Source organism: Rhinoraja longicauda, chromosome 4, assembly GCF_053455715.1.
Source record: "Rhinoraja longicauda isolate Sanriku21f chromosome 4, sRhiLon1.1, whole genome shotgun sequence".
Classification (NCBI taxonomy): Eukaryota; Metazoa; Chordata; class Chondrichthyes; order Rajiformes; family Arhynchobatidae; genus Rhinoraja; species Rhinoraja longicauda.
Genome location: NC_135956.1, coordinates 79,697,157 through 79,719,585, shown reverse-complemented (window position 1 = coordinate 79,719,585; position 22,429 = coordinate 79,697,157). Strand labels below are relative to the sequence as shown.

General features: G+C 44.4%; 1 protein-coding gene across 4 annotated transcripts in view; it reads left to right on the top strand.

Annotated features, from left to right (window-relative positions):
- jph1b (junctophilin 1b) overlaps window positions 1–22,429 on the top strand; it is a 120,969-nt gene that overhangs the window by 55,602 nt on the left and 42,938 nt on the right. For all 4 annotated transcript variants that reach the window (XM_078398171.1, XM_078398172.1, XM_078398174.1 and 1 more), the window contains one exon: window positions 19,637–19,755. In XM_078398171.1, the coding sequence (XP_078254297.1) occupies window positions 19,637–19,755 (119 nt within the window). The remainder of the gene's footprint in view (window positions 1–19,636; window positions 19,756–22,429) is intronic.

Genomic DNA, 22,429 nt, shown 5'->3' with positions numbered 1-22,429 from the left:
ATTCTCAATCAGTACCCCGTTCCTGCCTTCTCCCCATACCCCCTGACTCCGCTATCCTTAAGAGCTCTATCTAGCTCTTAAGTTAGATAGGTTAGAGATGCTATGGTGGAATAAAATTGAATGTACAATATAATCCCCAATGTGCATCAATATGCTCATGTGTAGGTTCAAACATCATTGTGGCATGTAGGTGTCATGTGAAGGTAAAAAAAAGGCACTGGAGATCTTGGTATGATATTTAAGATCCAAGTTGATAGAGTCAGTTGTAGGGGAGAAAGAAAAAATAAGTTAGATAATCGACAAGCTGCAGAACAGTATACTCTGGCAAAAATCATGAAATGCAAGCAGTGTCCAGGGTTTTAAGTTGAAGAGCCAGTCAAACAAGTTTGGCATTCACAAATACAGTGGCAGTAAACTGATCGAAGTTACTTTAAAATTTAAGAAACTGAGAATGAGAGTAGAGACTTGTAGATAGAAACATAGAAACATAGAAAATAGGTGCAGGAGGAGGCCATTCGGCCCTTCGAGCCAGCACCCACCATTCATTGTGATCATGGCTGATCGCCCACAATCAATAACCCGTGCCTCCCTTCTCCCCATATCCCTTAATTCCACTAGCCCTTAGAGCGCTTGTAGAGTTGTCTATTACAGAAGCAAAGTCTTGACGTTGGGACATGTTGGTCATTGTGGGCAAGTTGGGCCAAAGAGCCTGATGTGTAAACCAAACTGTATGACCCTGACTCTATGACTCTAACCAGCACCATCTCAGTGAAGAGGGACCCGACTGTAGGAGGTTAATATAAAACGGTGCACTTTGATTTCCGAACAAATGAAGCAATTTGTGTGGAAGTTAAATAGCCACAAAAATACCTTCAGTAGAACCACACAAAAGATGGTTATCTGCAACGTGGCAGCAGTTTAAATGGACTCTGGTCTTTTCAAGGAATGCAACTGAGCATTGGAGACCTGCAAGATCTCCATTGCAGGTGGTGGCAAATATCGTACAACCAATCAGACATTAGGCTGTATAATGTGATGGTGAATTTGTGAATAAAAGGGCAAAACAAAGGGCAGAAAATTCATTTATAGGGTAATGTTCACTTTACAGATGAAATGGACAATTGTAAATTTCCAAGAATAAAAGTTGATGGCAGAGACTTGAAAATTTGTTCATGTAACTCCAAAAAATTGGTACTATGCAGTTGACTTTACTCCCATTTGGAAGAGAACATGATAAGTGGGGCCAGTAAGCATGGCTTTGTCAGTGGCAGGTCATGATTGTTTGAGGAAGCGGTGAAGGTGATGGTATGGTGGTGAACGTTGTCTGTGGAGTTTAGTAAAGCCCCTGTCCCACAGTCGATTTTTTTAGGCGACTACAGGTGACTAGGCGGTCGCCGGGGTGTCGCCTGTGTGGTCGTGAGTCGTCTCCAAAGAGTCGTAGTGTTTTTCTGGTTGCCACTGGATTTTGAAATGTTTAAAAAATTTCGGCGACTATTGGTTTGACACCAATGATCGTAGCTTGACGTCTCCTGTCGTAGGTGCTGTTGTAGGTTGTCGCCAGGTGACGTAGGTTGTCGCCGGTGCTGACTTCGGTGAATTCCATTGGTGACTACCCATGTCAACCTTCGTCAACCGGCATCAAAACCGGAGGCCAAAATGACGTGAATTGTCTTCAGTTGTCGCTGACAGGGTCGTAGCTTGTCGGTGCTTGTCGCGGGTTGACTTCAGTTGTCGTAGGTTGTCACCTGCGTGGTCGTAGGGTGTTGTAGGCCCGGCGGTAGGTGGAAATCCTAGGTCGCGACGATGGGATCGCCGGTTGCCGGTAGCTTGCCGTAGCTTGACGTCGACTAGGTGGTAGGTTGTTGTAGCTTGTCATAGACATTGTCATGGAGGGGGGGGGTCCAGTCGCCGGTTTTTCGGCGACCTGCTATGACTATGACAGTCGCCGGCAGTCACCTAAAAAAAAGCCTAAGTGGGACAGGTCCTTAAGGCATTTAATAAAGTCCCTCAAAGTAGACAGATCCAGAAGATTACAATGCACAGGATTCATGGTGATTTGGTCGTTTGGATTCGGAACCTGCTTACCCATAGGAGGGAGAGAGTAGCGGTGGAAGGATGTTATTCTGCCTGGTGGTCTGTGAGCATTAGTGTTCTGCTAGAAACCGTGCTGGTTCCACTGTTGTTTGTTATGTATAAAAACAATTTGGGCCTATATGTAGATGGCTTAGTTGGTAAGTTTTCAGACGACACAAAAACTGTTGGAGTTGATGACAAGGAGGAAGGCTGTCAAACGATACAGCAGGATTTAGATTAGTTGTGCATATGTGTGGAGAAATGGCAGATGGAGGTTAACCTCTAGATAGAGGTTAAGCTCTAGATAGAGCTCTTAAGGATATCGGAGTCAGGGGGTATGGGGAGAAGGAAGGAACGGGGTACTGATTGAGAATGATCAGCCATGATCACATTGAATGGTGGTGCTGGCTCGAAGGGCCGAATGGCCTACTCCTGCACCTATTGTCTATTGTAACCCGAGCAAACGTGAGCTGTTGCATTTTGAGAGGTTGTATGTGAGAAAAGATACTGTTATTGGCAAGATCCTTAACAGCATTGATATACAGAGGAATCTAGGGGTCCAGGTCCATCGCTCCCTGAAAGTGGCAACACATGTGATAGAGTAGTGAGGAGAGGGTATTGGGTAATACCTTCATCAGTTAGGGCAGGGATCTCCAAACTATGGCCCGTGGGCCACATCCGGCCCGCCACGAGATTTTATCCGGCCCGCAGCAAGCTCTTAGGCGGTGGGGACTGGAGGCAGAAGCTGCCGGCGAAGGTACACCGGGGAGCAGATCACCACTGACCCAGAGCCGGGACAAGGCGAGAGATCGCAGCGCCCCCATGAAACTTCCCTCCTCGCTGCCACTGCTCAACCTGGGGAGAGGGGGGGGGGAAGAGAGTCGGGGTAGAGGGAGCAGCGGGTGAGAGCGGGAGCGCGGGGAGGGGGAGGGGGGAGGGGGAGGGTGTCAGCGGGTGCTGCTCCCTCCCTCTTTCTCTCCCTCCCTCCCTCCCTCTCTCCCAGAGCCAGCGAGATCTGCGCCGCTCCTCCACTCTCTTCCCCGGCCCCGACTCCCTCTGACGCAGCGAAATACGAACAAACACAAGTGAAACGTCCCTCCTCGCCGCCGCCGCTGCCGCCACCGCTCACTCAACAACCACACTTGTGTTTGTTCTTATTTCGCTGCGTTAGAGGGAGACGGGGCCGGGGAAGAGAGTGGAACAGCGGCACAGATCTCGCTGGCTCTGGGAGAGAGGGGGAGGGGAAAGAGAGGGAGAGAGGGAGAGGGGAAAGAGAGGCAGAGAGAGAGGGAGGGAGCAGCCCCCGCAAGTGGCGGCACTCCTTCACCGGACCCTCTGACACCCTTCCCCTCCCAGCGCTCCCGCTCTCACCCGCTGCTCCCTCTACCCCGATTCTCTCCCCCACTCTCTCGCCCCCCCCCCTCTCTCTCCCCCCCCCTCTCTCTCTCTCTCCCCCTGTGATGGTCACTGTATTTTTTCTGTTTTATAAATAATTGTATACCTACGGTATATATATATATATTCCAATATTTCAAGCTCTTTTTTAAAATTGAATATTATTTATTTGTTGCCATATAAACCTAATGTAAACTAACCTAATCTAACCTAACCTAGTTTAACCTTTCCGAATCTAATCGAACGTAACCTAGTCTAAACTTTTTTTGAGTTCATTAAATTTATAAAACTCACACTTCTTTATTTTTTTCCTACGGCCCGCAAAAATGTGCCAAATATATAATGTGGCCCTCATGCTGAAAAGTTTGGAGGCCCCTGAGTTAGGGCATTGAGTAAAGACTCAGGAATTCATGTTGCAGCCAATGGTTGGGCCACATTTGGTGTATTGTGTGCAGACCTGGTCACCCCATTAGAGCAAGTATGAGGAGGCTTTGGAGACGGTGCAGAAGATGTTTACCAGAATCAGTCTGAAGAAGAATACCAACTCAAAATGTCGCCTAGCCATTCCTTCCATAGATGCTCCACTGAAGTACTCCAGCTCCTTGGATTTACTACAATGCTGCCTGGATCAGAGGGTATTATCTATAAGGAGAGGTTAGACAAACATGGATGCTTTCTCGGAGCGGTGGAGGCTGAGGGGAGACCTGATAGAAGGATACAAAATTCCCAGAGTTTGAAATAGATTAGTCCGTCAGAAGCTTTTCCTCAGGATGGAAATCGTAAAGAGGAGAGAGCATAGATTCAAGGTCAGAGGGGTGAAGTGTAAAGAAGATATGCGGGGGTACTTTTTTTTTTAACACAGAGATTGGTGGATGCCTGAAATGCATTGCCACGGGTGGAGCAGATTGGAAACTGGTGTTTGACAGCTTATAGAAAGCCACATGGATACGCAGAGAATGGAGGGATATGTTTGATCATAGAGAGTTTAGTTTAACCTGGCATCATGTTTGTCACAGACATTGTGGGCTACGTTCTCGTAACCTGGACCATGGCCAGATGATGCCCATTTCTAAATATCTTAGCACTCATTCGGAAATCTGAGTCCTGTTTTTTCTTTTGTGACATTATTTTCATTCGCCCTAAATGTGTTCCTCATGGCATTAAACTTCCCCCAAATGGTGCTTTAAATCAAAATGAATCTGCTGCTTGACAAGACTTCCTACTTACTGATGGAACAACCAGTTTTTACACCAATTCCCCTCAAATTAACATTCAAACTACATTTCTCATCTCCACTGACAAGTATGACCTTCTTCCTCAAATACAACTAGACTGCTGTGTTTGTAGACGAAATTGATAAAGATGTTTGATTTTAGAAAAACAAACTAATGGCCTTATATGACTACAGATACATAGATTGCCTGTCATTGATTTGATAGTAATCATTCCAAAAGCAATGATAATACCTTGCATTAGTTCAGCATTTCTGAAATTAAAAAGAGGCTAAATTAAATGTGTGCATCATTTTATTTTTGTTGCGGAATCTTTACCTGTGGATTGATTCATTTTCCACAGTAATTATCATATTCGGTCTCCCAGCTTTGAACCACTTGGGTTGTAGTTGCTGATCTTTGCTACATCTCAAGTCTTGCTGCGCTTTGTTGCTTTGGGACAGTCACTGGAATCCATAATCAAGAAAAGGCGCCTTTGTCTACTTTACGCTCTGTCGGCAGAGGTAGGGAGAGAAAGCTAAGCAATTGCCTACACTCCAAACGTCCCCCATTTGAAAGCGTTCATAGCATGCACTTGTGTGGTTTCACTATGTATAGAGACAACCTCCAGCAGCTGCAACCAGCTGTGGATCTGGAGAATCTCCATTGACTCTTTGCTCGAAGAACATGCTTCCAGCAGGTACAATTCATCTTCAACCACATTAGGTCCTCGTGGCCAGGTCCTTCCAGGTGCACTTCCTCTAACCTTATCTACTGCATCCAGTGTTCTCAATGTGGGCTCCTGTACATCGGCGAGACCAAATATAGACTCGGCGACCATTTTGTTGAACACGGGCTCGGTCCGCCAAGGCCTATTGGATCTCCCAGCTGTTATCCACTTTAACTCCCATTCCCATACTGTCAATTCTGTCCTGGGCCTCCTCCATTGCTAGAGTGAGGCTGCATGCAAATTGGAGGAACAGCACCTCATATGGGTAGCTTATAACCCGGTGGTATGAACGTTGAATTATCTCATTTTAGATAACTTCTACAAACACCTTCCTCTCACCTCCTCCCCCTCTCTCCTCCCCCCCCCCCCCCCCCCCCCCCCCCACCCCTCCCTTGAAGAAGCAGGACACCGACAATGAAATTTAACAGTAGGGTGTATCTTGGTAAAGAGATTATTTATAATAATTAATTCCTAATCACTTGGTTGTGATCAATAATGTGATGGACCAATTGTTACAGCTTCTCCCTCGTTCCACCAGAGATCTGGTTCAACCCTGATCTTCAGTGCTTTTTGTGAGGTATTTGCATGTTCTCACTATAACCACATGGGTTTGCTCCAGTTGCTTGGATTCCCTCCAAGTGTTCAGGTTTGTACTCACAACCAAAAGACATTCTGCTTTCTCCCCATATCCCTTGATTCCTTTAGCCCAATCTAACTCTCTTGAAATTGGTGAAGGCACTTCTGCTCACCGTGTCCGCGATCCCTGCACATTAACACTACCCTACACACACGAGGGACAATCTACACTTACACCAAGCCAATTAACCTGCAGACCTGCACGTCTTTGGAGTGTGGGAGGAATCCAAAGATCTTGGATTTAACCCATGCAAGTCACGGGGAGAACGTCTGAAGTCTGAACAGTCTGAAGAAGGGTCTCGACCCGAAACGTCACCCATTCCCTCTCTCCTAGATGCTGCCTGACCTGCTGAGTTACTCCAGCATTTTGTGATACCAAAAGACATGATTAATAGGCTGGTGTAAATTACCCTCAGTGTACTAAGTGCCAAAAGAGTGAAAGGTGAGTCTAAGAGAATTAGTTAATGGGTACAGGGAATTAAGAAGAGTGGGGATACAACAGAAGGGATTGGTTTTTTGATTGCACGGTGGCGCAGCGGTAGAGTTGCTGCCTTACAGCGAATGCAGCGCCGGAGACTCGGGTTCGATCCTGACTACGGGCGCCGTCTGTACGGAGTTTGTACGTTCTCCCCGTAACCTGCGTGGGTTTTCTCCGAGATCTTCGGTTCCCTCCCACACTCCAAAGACGTACAGGTATGTAGGTTAATTGGCTGGGCAAATGTAAAAATTGTCCCTAGTGTGTGTAGGATGGTGTTAATGTGCGGGGATCGCTGGGGGGCGCGGACCCGGTGGGCCGAAGGGCCTGTTTCCGTGCTGTATCTCTAAATCTAAAATCTAAATCAACAGGCTGAGTGACCTCCTACATGATAATTAAGGAGTAAATCAAACTTTCTGCACACGTTATATAATTAAACAAGCACCTGACTACAGACTCAAATCCTTTCATAAGTAGTAATCTATATACTAAAACTCTCATTTGTTTGTTTCTGAACTGCAACCAAAACGGTACACGGTAGCCCATACAATTGTAGGCCCAACTTACCCACCGTCGTTCCTTTGGTGCTAATGGAAGAAGTTTAAATGAAATTGGTGTTATATTTTTTAAGTTATTCACATTTTAAAGTTTAAATCTATCTCCTAGGGAGGGAGGGGTGGAGGGGAGGGAGGGAGGGGTGGAGGGGAGGGAGGGAGGGGTGGAGGGGAGGGAGGGAGGGGTGGAGGGGAGGGAGGGGGAGGGAGGGGGAGGAGGGAGGATAAGGAGGGTTGAGGAGGATGGAGTGGGGGGGGAGGGGAAGGGAGGAGGGGGAGGGGAGGGAGGAGCATGGGGGAAGGCGGGAGGGAGGGAGGGAGGGGGGGAGAGGGGCACTGCACCAATGCAGGAGAGGTTTGGGCCCAACGAGTCCACTTGGTCTAGAATGTTCTAAAACAACTCAAGTGGAGTGATTAAAACGTTACTGAAGAATTACATTTCTATTCAAATCAAAGGCGTTGCTTCTCAAAATTGGTGGGAGGCTGTTCATTTGGAGGAAAATCCCTGGTATGGTGCAGTTGTTTATTCCCATACTGCAAATTCTTTCAGTCTTGTCTTCAATTCCAAATTTGGTTGTGCATGTAATAAATTGAAAATGGAATGCAGTCTATTAATTGCTGTCTTTCATTGAGGAAGTATCGCAGACTGGTAGAACAGGAATTTTGGCATTTTAAGTAGCAGCTTTGCCATCCAGTGCCTGATTAGGTCTCTTTATAACTTCAACTGACATGTTTCTAAAATTAGCATCCCTAAATGCTCATTTTGGTTTTATCTGGAGACTCTGGCGAGCTGGCTTCTGCGATAACATCACTAAAATTCCAAGATAACCCTCTTCTGTTCCGATAACTATCAGTTAGGTTTTTGAAAACATTTTCCAATAAAATGTACAATTTTCCAGAAAATGTACAATTGAGCTAGCGATTCATTTGTTGTATTTACTCATTTTACAGCTATTAAATATTACTGGCTTACTGCCTTAGGTAAAATATTTAAAAACAGTGTTTGTTTTAATCGTGCACTTTTGCCTTGGTGTGAAGGGGATTTAGCCATGGCAAAACCCTGTTTGTAATAAGTTAAACTAAATTTCTCATGGCCGCGATATACCACCAGTCAATTTATACAGATGATGTCCACAGAGCCTCGTTTTCCTATTAAAGAGTTGTGAATCTGTGGAAATTTCTGCCACAGAAGGCAGTGGAGGCCAATTCACTGGATGTATTCTCTAACAAGAGAGAGTTAGATTTAGTTCTGAGGGCTAATGGAATTAAGGGATATGGGGAGAAAACAGGCACAGGGTACTGATTTTGGATGATCAGCCATGATCATATTGAGTGGTGATGCTGGCTTCAAGGGCCGAATGGCCTACGCCTGCACCTATTTTCTATGTTTCTAAAGCAGTGATTAGGCTATTGGCAGGTCAGGAGGAGGTGGCTGATCTGGCACTCTGGTGTCAGGACAATAGCCTCCTCTTGAATGTCAAAAAAACTAAGGAGCTGATTGTGGACTTTAGAAGGGCTCAACATCCAAGGACGTACATGCCACTGGAGATAAATGGGTCTACTGTGGTTAGGGTGAGCAGTTTTAAATACCTGGAAGTCCACATCAAAGAGGATCTGACATGGACAACACACATTGCTGCACTGGTGGGTAAGGCAAAGCAGTACCTTTAACACCTTAGACAGCTGAGAAAATTCAGAGTGTCTCTGAGGATCCTTCAATGCTTCTACTCTGGGGCTGTGGAGAGCATCCTGTCCGGCAACATCACAGTCTGGTTTGGGAACAGCTCTGCCCAGGACAGGAAGGCCCTGCAGAGAGTAGTGCGTTTGGCAGAAAGCACCATGAGAACTACACTCGCCCCCCTGCAGGACCTATACATCAGGAGGTGTAGATCGAGAGCAAGCAAGATTATGAGGGACCCCTGCCACCCCAGCAACGGACTGTTCCAGATGCTACGGTCAGGTAAACGCCTCCGCTGTCACGCTGTGAAAACGGAGAGGATGAGACGGAGTTTCTTCCCACAGACCATCAGGACTGTTAACTTTTATAACTCCAGGGACTAAACTTTGTCTTCTCTGTATTAACTTTAATTTATATGCTGTAACTGTAATTCTTTTTTTTGCACAATCCGCAGGCATTGCCACTTTCATTTCACTGCACATCGTGTATGTGGACGTGACAAATAAACTTGACTTGACTTGACTTTAAATAGGTCTAGAAACATGATTAAACATATATCCACATTATGCTGTCCCAGATGCACTACAGGAAGTTGGACTCTTGCACTCTCCCTAAGCATTAAAATATTCTTAATCGCATTAAGCTACAATGTAGTTATGATCTATATTTGCTGCTTATTTTGGATTGGTATTGTAACCCATTTATCAATATCATTGATGTTAATGACTTAGTTCAACTCCATGGAACAGTAAATTATAATGTGCAAACAGTAAATAATAATAAACAGTTTAATGTGGACTATGGGGACAGGTAGTATTTCAGAAGATTTTATGAATGTCAGATATCAAATATTTTTAAAAGATTTTTTTTGTCTTGTTTCTCGCTCAATCCCTGCTTCCAGCTGATTGAAATACGCTCTAGCAGTAAATAGCAGTAAGCACCAGCTTTTTTAAGTGTTTCGTTTTTATAGCTGAGGCAGTTCTAATGATTATCAGTTTCCCTGAGTTCTACCAGCTCAGCTGTAAGAATTCAACTTATTCATTAACGGAGAGTGTGATCATCATTTAATAGATGACTGTCTGCTTTAATGGAAATCTGGCTGGATCAGCTGTTTCAATGGATGGTTGGCTGGACTAGCTTCCATTTCCTTGGTGTCAAATATTATCTGTTAAGTATCAGATTCTAGCTGGCGGTAATCATCACAAGATTTTTACCATTGTGGTATGTTGTCTGCCAGCTCCTGTCTTGACTGTCTGCTGTCTCCATTTCACTGAGATCTTCTTACTCAATTCCACCCTCCTGTTCTTTTGGTACTTTCCCAGCTTTGGCCCATTCTACCAACTCCTGGCTTTACTGAAGCCTAATTCTAATTGTACATTGAATATTTGGCATTTGGAAAGTCCTGTAGCCACAGGTAAAAGAATGCAAATCATGCACAACATTAATGTATGTTAATTTTGCATGGCACAATTGTCAGTGTAAATACCTGTACTGGTTTGGTTCCAGCAAAGTATTAACGTTTTAAATCTTCAGGCTTTTAACCATTACCATCAGCAGTTGGACCCTATACTCTGGAATACCCTCAATGATAAATTTTCACACCACTTCAATCCTCTCCTTTAAGAACATCCTCAAAACTTACCCCTTGACCAAGGATTTCTGAAATAGTCCCCATCAACATTTTGAGCCTTTAGTATTCTGCATGAAGTTTTGCTCTGGAGTAGTGGCAATTAAGGCTTTATTAAGGCTAAACTGAATCTTGTAGAAAGGCTCAGAGGAAATAACATAATTTTTCAATTCCGCAAACCGCAATATTGAAAACCGCAATATTGGGCGGCACGGTGGCGCAGCGGTAGAGTTGCTGCCTTACAGCGAATGCAGCGCCGGAGACTCGGGTTCGATCCTGATTACGGGTGCTGTACTGTATGGAGTTTGTAGGTTCTCCCCGTGACCTGCGTGGGTTTTCTCTGAGATCTTCGGTTTCCTCCCACACTCCAAAGACGTACAGGTATGTAGGTTAATTGACTGGGTAAATGTTAAAATTGTCCCTAGTGTGGTAGGATAGTGTTAATGTGCGGGGATCGCTGGGCGGCGCGGACTCGGTGGGCCGAAGGGCCTGTTTCCGCACTGTATCTCTAAATCTAAAAAAAATCTAATATGTTTCCATGAATATAATTTTCAACATCACCAGTTAAGAAACTATATTATGGAATATTACAGGCACCCACAAACCAGAGGATGCAGTCATTAATCCAAAGTTCAGATAACATTTTACAAACAGTTCGGTTCTGCAGTTATCAATAATTTTAGACTTTTCATGTTCATAACATTTAATTTTTTTTCACAATGATCCAAATACATTGAAAGCTGCTGTCAGCAAAATCCAACAATGGAAGTACGTATTAGTCCATTTCCTGACATTTTGTAGGTGCTCGTGACCCAAAACTCAGAACATTACTAGACGTCCGTCTCTCCTTGAGTTATGAATATTTTTTGATTGTGATTTCAGTGAAAACTCCCGGAAGAAAACGCCATGACTAACAGCCATTGCAGAGGGAGTTTTTATGGGGGATTTACTCAAATAATTGCTGAAAATAAAGAATATTTGTAAAATTACTTCCAATAAGGAATCTGGACCATACGCTGTTCTATGGATGAGAGGGGGTTGGGTGGGGGGATCAGGCTGAGTGAGGATCAGGCTAAGAATCACGTGCCTTGAATATTGCTTGTCGCACACCTACATTTCTTTCCTTGCTTTATTTTACACAATCATCAGAATTCAGGGAAAATGTAGTAAAATGGTCAAAGATTTTCCTATCAACGTCTGTCCTCCACATGGCTTTTCTGTAGGAAACAGGAAAGTAAACTCATTCCATGAATACTCTGCTGTAAAACTGGCCATCAGAGTTTATTTTGACCCATTTCTCAGTTACAACTTTATGCTGCTTTACTGAATATAAATAAATTTAGTCACGATGTCGAAGGATTTTCCCCATTTGCATCAAATTCCCGACCCTAGAAAATACTGGCACTCAAAAGCTACTTAATCTCCCAAATTATACTTTGGACCCATAGGAAAAGAGCCTAAATATATCTGCATTATCCACAGCCACACACTCAATTAAGTATCACACTGCACAAATGAAACTGTTGACAGAGTAGCAGTAGGGAACACTTTCAAATTTATTGAATATGTTTCTGAGAGGTACTTGTAAACTTTAAGCACACACAAGGGCGGCACGGTAGCGCAGTGGTAGAGTTGCTGCTTTACAGCGAATGCAGCGCCGGAGACTCAGGTTCGATCCTGACTACGGGTGCTGCACTGTAAGGAGTTTGTACGTTCTCCCCGTGACCTGCGTGGGTTTTCTCTGAGATCTTCGGTTTCCTCCCACACTCCAAAGACGTACAGGTATGTAGGTTAATTGGCTGGGTAAATGTAAAAATTGTCCCTAGTGGGTGTAGGATAGTGTTAATGTACGGGGATCACTGGGCGGCACGGACTTGGAGGGCCGAAAAGGCCTGTTTCCGGCTGTATATATATGATATGATATGATATGATATGATACTAAGCGACCATGGTGGCGCGGCGGTAGAGTTGCTGCATTTACAGCGCTCACAGCGCCGGAGACCCGGTTTCGATTCTGACTACGGGTGCTGTCTGTATGGAGTTTGTACATTCTCCCACTGACCACGTGGGTTTTCTCCGAGATCTTCAGTTTCCTCCCACACTCCAAAAATGTACAGGTTTGTAGGTTAATTTGCTTGGTATATGTGTAAATTGTCCCAAGTGTGTGTAGGATAGTGTTAATGTGCGGGGATCGCTGGTCGGTGCGGACTCGGTGGGCCGAAGGGCCTGTTTCCGCGTTGTATCTCTAAACTAAACTGAACTATTGATACCTATCTATACAAAAATATTATTTGAAGGAGATGATTTTTGTATATGCCAAATGAACAAATAGTTTTGTGTAGGAAAGAACTGCAGATGCTGGTTCACACCGAAGATAGACACAAAATGCTGGAGTAACTCAGGCAGCATCTCTGGAGAGAAGGAATGCGTGACGTTTTGGGTCGAGACCCTTCTTCAGACTGAGAGTCAGGGGAGAGGGAAACTTGAGATATGGAAGGGCAAGGTGTGAAAACAACAGATCAAAGCAGTCGATGATTTAGGAAATGCAGAATGGCTCATTGTTGGCTGAGGGAAAGATGTCAATGAGGCATACAAATAGTCAAATTAATTAGGAGGACAGTGAAACTAGTTGGAGAATGAGGGTGTGGGAGGGATGGAGTGAGAGGGAAAGCAAGGGTTACCTCAGGTTAAAGAAAGCAGCTGACATTCCACTGGGTTGCAAGAGAGAGCTAGATAGAGCTCTTAAGGATAGCGGAGTCAGGGGGTATGGGGAGAAGGCAGGAACGGGGTACTGATTGAGAATGATCAGCCATGATCACATTGAATGGCGGTGCTGGCCCGAATGGCCTACTCCTGCACCTATTGTCTATTGCCTATGCCCATGCAAAATATGAGGTGCTGTTCCTCCAGTTTGCGTTTGGCATCACTGAGTGGAGGAGGCCCAGGACTGACAGGTCAGCATGGGAATGTGAGGGGGAGCTCAAGTGTTCCGCAACTGGGCAATCGCATAGGCCTAGGCGGACTGAGCAGAGGCGTTCAGTGAAACGATCGCCCTGTCTATGCTTGGTCTCATTATTGCTGTCAGAAGATTAAGATCAATTTTCCGATTTGCCCAGGTAATCCAGTTTAGCACTTCACAACTGGTTTGAAGGAATGTTGCTCCCCAATGGGAATTGTATTTTGGAGTGGATATTAAACTGAGGGTTTGTGTTTTTCGTGAGCATGAACACAAACATGATATTGTGCGGGAGTTCTTACAAAATGCCCCGGTCAGCACCGTATAACCAGAATAGCCGGATTACCTAGTCACGTATTTCATTGCTTTGGTTCTCTTGTTGCCTTCCTTCAGTGGAGTACCATTCTATCTTTTAAGATTGCACTCGGAGAGCTGCTGATGTCACTCGTGTGCCATCAGCACAGACCACAGTTCTTGCCCTCTGCTGATAGCAGGAGCTCCTTCACCATGTCATGGAAGCAGAATGATTGAAATGCTGGCCCATCACCAGGGTGTGGAGGCACAAAGTCAAATCCCACCCATGGTGGCTGAGAGGCTAAAACCAGGTTAATTAAATGTAGAATTTAAAAAGCTGTTAATAACAATGGCAACCATGAAGCTACTGGATTGTAAGTGCATACAGTAAGTGAGTACAGTAACATTGTGATGACAATTACAGGAGTGCCATTTATAGACAATAGACAATAGACAACACGGTAGCGCAGCGGTAGAGTTGCTGCTTTACAGCGAATGCAGCGCCGGAGACTCAGGTTCGATCCTGACCACGGGTGCTGTACTGTAAGGAGTTTGTACGTTCTCCCCGTGACCTGCGTGGGTTTTCTCCGAGATCTTCGGTTTCCTCCCACACTCCAAAGACGTACAGGTATGTAGGTTAATTGACTGGGTAAATGTAAAACAATTGTCCCTGGTGTGTGTAGGATAGTGTTAGTGTGCGGGGATCACTGGGCGGTGCGGACTTGGTGGGCCGAAAAGGCCTGTTTCCGCGCTGTATCTGAAATATGAAAAGAAAAAAAAAAAAGAAAAAAAATATGACAATAGGTGCAGGAGAAGGCCATTCGGCCCTTCGAGCCAGCACCACCATTCAATGTGATCATGGCTGATCATTCTCAATCAGTACCCCATTCCTGCCTTCTCCCCATACCCCCTGACTCCGCTATCCTTAAGAGCTCTATCTAGCTCTCTCTTGAATGCATTCAGAGAATTTGGCCTACACTGCCTTCTGAGGCAGAGAATTCCACAGATTCACAACTCTCTGACTGAAAAAGTTTTTCCTCATCTCAGTTCTAAATGGCCTACCTCTTATTCTTAAACTGTGGCCCCTTGTTCTGGACTCCCCCAACATTGGGAACATGTTTCCTGCCTCTAACGTGTCCAACCCCTTAATAATCTTATACGTTTCGATAAGATCCCCCTCTCATCCTTCTAAATTCCAGTGTATACAAGCCTAGTCGCTCCAGTCTTTCAACATATGACAGTCCCGCCATTCCGGGAATTAACCTCCTCATTTAAAGGGTTGACAAAACAATAATGGTGATCGTGAAACGACCAGATTGGTTTTTTTAAAGGACCACTTACACATCAGACTTTTGGGACTGAGATATAGAGAGATTTAATTCCTCAATGGGTTGTAAACACTTGTAAATTCTCTGACTCCAAATATTTGTGAATGAAATATGCTAAGGCTGAGAATGAGGTACTTTTGACACCTCGGGAACCTGAAGATATGTAAGTACAGGCAAGAGAGTGCAGATGCTGGGATCGTGTGCAAAAACAAACTGCTGAAGAAACTCAGTGGGTCAGGTGGCATCTGTGGATGGAAATCTGCATCAGTACAGATGAATGGCTTCAACCCGAAACGTCCTGTCCATTTCCCACCACAGACGTTGCCTGGCCCACTGAGTTTCTCCTTTGGAGAAGGCTTGAGGGGCTGCATGGCTTTGTCCTGTTATTTTACTGTTCATGCCAGTTGAACAGTGAACAGCACAACCTGCTGTGAGACTATTCTTATCATTTTCTTGAGTACCGCACAGAGACAAGAAATGAATCTTGATTTTAACAGTTGTTGGTGCAGGAATTTGTAAAAGGAGCACATCTGTCTGCAACAATCATGGAAGGCACCTACTTCTTTCTATCTGTTGCCCTAAATCTGAGTTTGTTTGATGGCTTTCTTATAGACATCAGCCTCTGATAGGGGCCTTCATAGCGAGAGGAGTTGAGTATAGGAGCAAAGAGGTCCTTCTGCAGTTGTATAGGGCCCTAGTGAGACCGCACCTGGAGTACTGTGTGCAGTTTTGGTCTCCAAATTTGAGGAAGGATATTCTTGCTATTGAGGGCATGCAGCGTAGGTTTACTAGGTTAATTCCCGGAATGGCGGGACTATCATATGTTGAAAGACTGGAGCAACTAGGCATGTATACACTGGAATTTAGAAGGATGAGAGGGGATCTTATCGAAACGTATAAGATTATTAAGGGGTTGGACACGTTAGAGGCAGGAAACATGTTCCCAATGTTGGGGGAGTCCAGAACCAGGGGCCACAGTTTAAGAATAAGGGGTAGGCCATTTAGAACTGAGATGAGGAAAAACCTTTACAGTCAGAGAGTTGTAAATCTGTGGAATTCTCTGCCTCAGAAGGCAGTGGAGGCCAATTCTCTGAATGCATTCAAGAGAGAGCTAGATAGAGCTCTTAAGGATAGCGGAGTCAGGGGGTATGGGGAGAAGGCAGGAACGGGGTACTGATTGAGAATGATCAGCCATGATCACATTGAATGGCGGTGCTGGCTCGAAGGGTCGAATGGCCTACTCCTACACCTATTGTCTATTGTCTGTTGAGTCGGGTATTTGGATTCAGTGCCATTTTCGAGGCTTGCATCCAATGAGTCGGTCCAGATCTTCTTGCGAAGGGCTTTGTCGGGCTGGTATGGCTGTTGTACAGCTGACTAGCTCTGCAATAGACTCAGTGAAAGCAGTACTTGTGAAATTGTTTTCCCTCAGCCATTTCCACTGTGCCACAATTAATCTTAAGTAAATTCTCCTCATGTCACAATTTACCTTGCAGTATTGATCAATGTACATGGTGCAGAGTAGTCCATTTTGCCGCCTTCAAAAGGTATGAAGGAAAGATGCTTGGACGCATACCACAGCTTCTATCTGGAATAGGATGTTATTGACATTGAAGAAGATTATTGCTTCGTAATTAATTTATTAGCTAAGTATGTAAACATACGAGGAATTTGATTTGCCAACCGTCATACAAAAAAGCAACAAGATACATAACCACATAAAAATTAAACATAGACTTAAGCAGCTAACACAGCGGTATGTGAGGATACCCAGGGCACACAGCATAAGCGAGGACCCACAGCCATCAGTTCAATGTCCGGGCCACACACATGCTCCTTCACCGTGATGTGACCAGAGTTGTACCGACCGCTGTCACTCTCTCTGCAGTACCTGTCTGCCCAAACAGTCAGGAAGCCGTCCGCACTCGCACCAGACTCCGGGATGTCCTCATGGAGCCATGTCCCCGCAAACACCGAGATCACTGCACTCACAGCACTCCCTCCGAGTCCTCACCAGTGCAGGCAGCACGTCCATCTTGTTTCTTCGGTGACATCACATCCCCCACTGTGATGGAAGGCAAATAACTTATACCATCTTATTCCTCTTTTTCTCCCGTGGTCGGGGCAATCGAAACTTCCGCAATCAGGGCGGTCAAAGCTCCCACAGTCGGCGATCGAAGCTCCCGCAGCGGGGCGGTCAAAGCTCCCGTATCGGGGCGGTCAAAGCTCCCGCAATCGGGGCGGTCGAAGGTCCTGCGGTTGGAGCTCCCGCAGTCAATCCCCAACAAAGGGACCACCAGCTCCACGATGTTAAAGCCGCAGTACGGACGGAGATACGATGAAAAAGTCGCATCTCCGTCAAGGAAAGAGATAAACAATGTTTCCTCCAACCCTCACCAACCCTCCAACCCTCACCCCCACATGATGCAAAAACTAAAGATTCACTAAAAACATAAAAGTAAACACAGACCAAAACAGCAAAAGAAAAAGACGAGACGGGTTGTTGGCGCGGCTGCCATGTACAGCGCCACCTATCTCCAAGACTAGAATAAAGGCTAAAGCAGCTGAACATTTGTTTGAACCACCATTCACAAGGGCTCACAATAACATTTCCAGGCAAGGTTGATTTCTACTGTGTTTGCATTTGAAAATTTGGAATAAATATTATGTATGCCCAGCATTTCCATCAATGGCTAAGGCAATGTTGTTTGGACCCTTTACAACACACTTCACTGCTTTTTCAAGGTTTTGTGTAGGTGTGTTTACAACCTGTTAAGAAACTAGGTATAACAGAAGATAGACACAAAATGCTGGAGTAACTCAGCGGGACAGGCAGCATCTCTGGAGAGAAGGGAAGGGTGATGTTTAGGGTCGAGACCCTTCTTCAGACTGAAGAACGGTCTCGACCTGAAAATTCGTCAGTCTGTAGAAGGGTCTCGACCCGAAAGGTCACCCATTCCTTCTCTACAGAGATGCTGCCTGTCCCACTGAGTTACTCCAGCATTTTGTGTCTATCTTTGGTTTAAACCAGCATCTGCAGTTCCTTCCTACACAAGAAACTAGGGATGATAATCTCTCCAATGTATCTGGCATGTTGCAATCAAAGAGCTAGTCTGACATTTCACACCGTTTATTGTAGATATACCAATGAATGAAAATTTCAAGCATGTTTTTGCTCTTGTAGTTTCTGTAAAATTAGCCAGTGAAGATATTTTAGAAAGAAGTAGTGAAGCAGCTCATCTATGAGAAACATAACATAGCCACAAAGAGATGTGTCAAAAATATCTACAGCTTAACCCAAAGTCATTTGTTATTTTATTGTTATAATGTATAAAATGGTATATTTTACTACTAGAAAAATACTACTTTGTCTCTTTAAAAATAAGTTTATCATCATAATGAAAGTCATTAATTGAATAACAGTTACTACTTCAAGCAATGTTATTAAATTAAATACCACAATATCTCACTATTACTGTAATAATTTATCATAGCAATTATCTAATACCCTGTTTTCAATAATTCTAAAGAAATGTCCTTTTTTTTCTATATTGTAAATACTTGAAGAAATAAAGTATACTTACTTGGCTAATTTGATTTTAAAGTTACCTGATTTTTATGGAATTCATACGAATTATTCTCTTTAACCAGCAGTCTATTTTATCAAAAGCAGAATACTTATTTTCTCCTTTTGGTATGGGGCAAATTGCAACAATGCTGCACTGTGTTTTTGTTGCATCGGGACAAAGCACCACGGAGAACCTTCCTAAAATATAATTTCATATCTAACACAAGTAGACTGCAAGTCAAAAAATTATGGTGCTTTGCAGCTGACACAGGGTGCATGGTTTGGGAACCGCTCCATCCAAAGGCCGCAAGAAATTGCAGCGAATTGTGGACGCAGCCCAGACCATCACACCATCAAACCTACTTCCCTTCCTTTGACTCCATTTCAGAATCAGAATCAGAATCAGAATTACCTTTATTGTCATCCAAAAAACAAGTCTTTTGGATGAGATTTCGTCACCCACAGTCCAATAGTAAGAGCAATAAAATAAGCAATTACACAACCACAAACCAACACAAAACAAAAACAAAAAGAAACATCCATCACAGTGAGTCTCCTCCAGTCCCCTCCTCACTGTGATGGAAGGCCAGAATGTCTTCTGTTATACCTCATGCTGCCTCGGCAAGGCCAGCAGCATAATCAGGGATAAGTCACACCCAGTCCACTCCCTCTTCTCCCCTTGCCCCTCGGTATAGAGGTGAAAACACACACCTCCAGATTCAGGGACAGTTTCTCCCCAGCTGTTATCAGGCAACTGAACCATCCAACTGCAACTAGAGAGCAGTCCTGAACTACTATCTACGTCATCGGCACCCTCAGACTGTCTTTGATTGGACTTTACAGGCTTTAATTTGCTCTGAGCATTATTCCCTTATCAAAGGTATTTATTCACAAAATGCTGGAGTAACTCAGCAGGTCAGGCAGCATCTCAGGAGAGAAGGAATGGGTGACGTCTGTACACAGTGAATGGCTCAATTGTAATCATGTATTGTCTTTCCGCTGACTGGCTAGCACGCAACAAAAGCTTTTCACTGTACCTTGGAACACGTGACAATAAACTAAACTGAAACTGAGCTGAACTGAAGTGACAGCAGCTTTGTTTTTTCTGCAGAACCGCGCATGCAAGGGCCAAAGCTGATACAGCGGATGGCGCCGCACAAGCTGCTCGCCAGGAATCCGACATTGCAAGGGGAGTTGCTCGGGAATTGTCACCAACCTTCTGCCAGCCAGGTAAGCTGCTGCATTTAAACACACACAGAAAAACGATTCAGAAAATGGGTCCAAGGTTATGTTTACATCGCAAATGGAAATTTGGGACGATGAGAAGGCAACTCATTCCCTGCCACACAAATTTGGAATGACGTGATGCACCAATTTGTGGTAACAATCGGGATTGAACGTTTCCAAATAAACTCATTTCTAATTATATAATTATTTTGGTAAATACCACAAATCTCACCAAATGCTGGAGTAACTCAGCAGGTCAGGCAGCATCTCAGGAGATGCATCTCAGGCAGCATATCCTGAGATGCTGCCTGACCTGCTGAGTTACTCCAGCATTTTGTGAATAAATACCTTCGATTTGTACCAGCATCTGCAGTTATTTTCTTACATAAATCTCACCAACATCAGTGTTTGAAACCAACATTTTATTATTTCTGAGAGACATCAAGGTGATTGCTACATTGAGATCCTCCATTGCAAAGATGTGATCTGACTGACCACAATTAATGAATGGAGACATCAGTTCCAATAATAGGCAGCCACGGTGGCTCAGCGGTAGAGTTGCTGTCTTACAGCGCTTGCAGCGCCGGAGACCCGGATTCGATACCGACTACGGGTGCTGTATGTATGGAGTTTGCACGTTCTCCCCGTGACCGCATGGGTTCTCTCCGAGATCTTCGGTTTCCTCCCACACTCCAAAGACGTACAGGTATGCAGGTAAATTGGCTTTGTGTATGTGTAAATTGTCCCTAGTGTGTGGGATAGTGTTAATGTGCAGGGATCGCTGGTCGGTGCGGACTTGGTGGGCCGAAGAGCCCGTTTCCACGCTGTATCTCTAAACTAAACTAAACTAAACTAAATTAATACCTAAGCATGTGACAGCCTTAGGCATCACAGGTCTACGTTGGGGAAAGTACTTCATTTTCTTATCTGTTGCTTTTGTGCATGTTATGCAATTTCCCACATCCACCCAATCTCTATATACAATTGGGACATCCAATAGCTTTTGTTGCCTTGGTAAACCCTGTATACAACACATGCTACAAACTGTCAGTATGCTTTCCAAGCGTACTTTACCTTTCATCATAATGCTGTCAGGATCATGCATGCTCCATTAACTAAATATTAAAGAATTAAATTGTACATTATAAATTGAAAGGACTTGGTTTTTTTAAACTTTAAGGTTGCGAATGTAATATGCTCATGATTTATGATTAGGTACCACTTTGATTAGGTAATACACTTTCAACTAGCTTCTTGGTATGAATCATATAATCAAATAACTATCCTTAATTGGCCTTTTATAAATGCTTCGGCTTCTGCTTTTTCTCTGGATCGTACATATTCTGGGATTTGGATGAAGTCCCACCATCTACTTTACATGATGACTTTTTTAACTGATGCTGGCTGAATTTTTAAAATCCTTATAATTTTTGTAAATTTCCTTGCACAGGCCTTCTGAACCTGGCAATACACCATTTTCCCCTGTAATTTCCCTATTTGAGTAATTTTTTATATTTTTTCTCTAATTCGAACAATGCATTCTAAGGACAGGGAGTAGACTCAGATGATTATGATTTTTTTTCCCCCCCCCGTTGGCCTTTTTTTCGCTGGGTGAGTTAGGGTGAAATTATAGACAATTTCAATGAGTCTGCTGTCTGCACCACTGCAGGACGGGAGGCACGGTAGCGCAGCGGTAGAGTTGCTGCTTTACAGCGAATGCAGCGCCGGAGACTCAGGTTCGATCCTGACTACGGGTGCTGTACTGTAAGGAGTTTGTACGTTCTCCCCGTGACCTGCGTGGGTTTTCTCCGAGATCTTCGGTTTCCTCCCACACTCCAAAGACGTACAGGTATGTAGGTTAATTGGCTGGGTAAATGTAAAAAATTGTCCCTAGTGTGTGTAGGATAGTGTTAATGTATGGGGATCGCTGGGCGGCACGGACTTGGAGGGCCGAAAAGGCCTGTTTCCGGCTGTATAGATATGATATGATGATGATATGATACAGATACAGATAGGTTAGGTGGGTGGGCGGGCAAAGTTATGGCACGTGGAGTATAAAGTGGAAAATGTAAATTTGTTTACTTTAGTTTAGTTTAGAGATACAGGCCCATCGGTCCACCGATTCTGCACCAACGCAGCGACACCTACGCACAATAACACCATCCTACATACACTCGGGACATTTTACAATTATACCAAGCCAATTAGCCTACAAACCTGTACGTCTCTGGAGTGTGGGAGGAAACCGAAGATCTCGGAGAAAACCCACGTGGTCACGGGGAGAACGTACAAACTCCGTACATACAGCTCCCATAATCGGGATCAAACCCGGGTCTCTGGCGCTATAAGCGCTGTAAGTCAGCAACTCTACCACTACGCCACCGTGCCACCCTTATTATTGTTATTTTCCTAGCCCAATGATCTCTATCACCAGATTAGCACCCATCATGGAAATAACATCACCTCAAGAGTTTTCAATTGAATTGCCACTCTATTCTAATTTTGGTTTGCATGGCATCTTTCACAATCAGTAGCCTGGAATTTTTCACCTAATATAATCATGAGTGTGCCATTACTACAATGACATAGAAACAGAAAATAGGTGCAGGAGGATGGCTATTCGGCCCTTCGAGCCAGCACCGCCATTCATTGTGATCATGGCTGATCATCCACAATC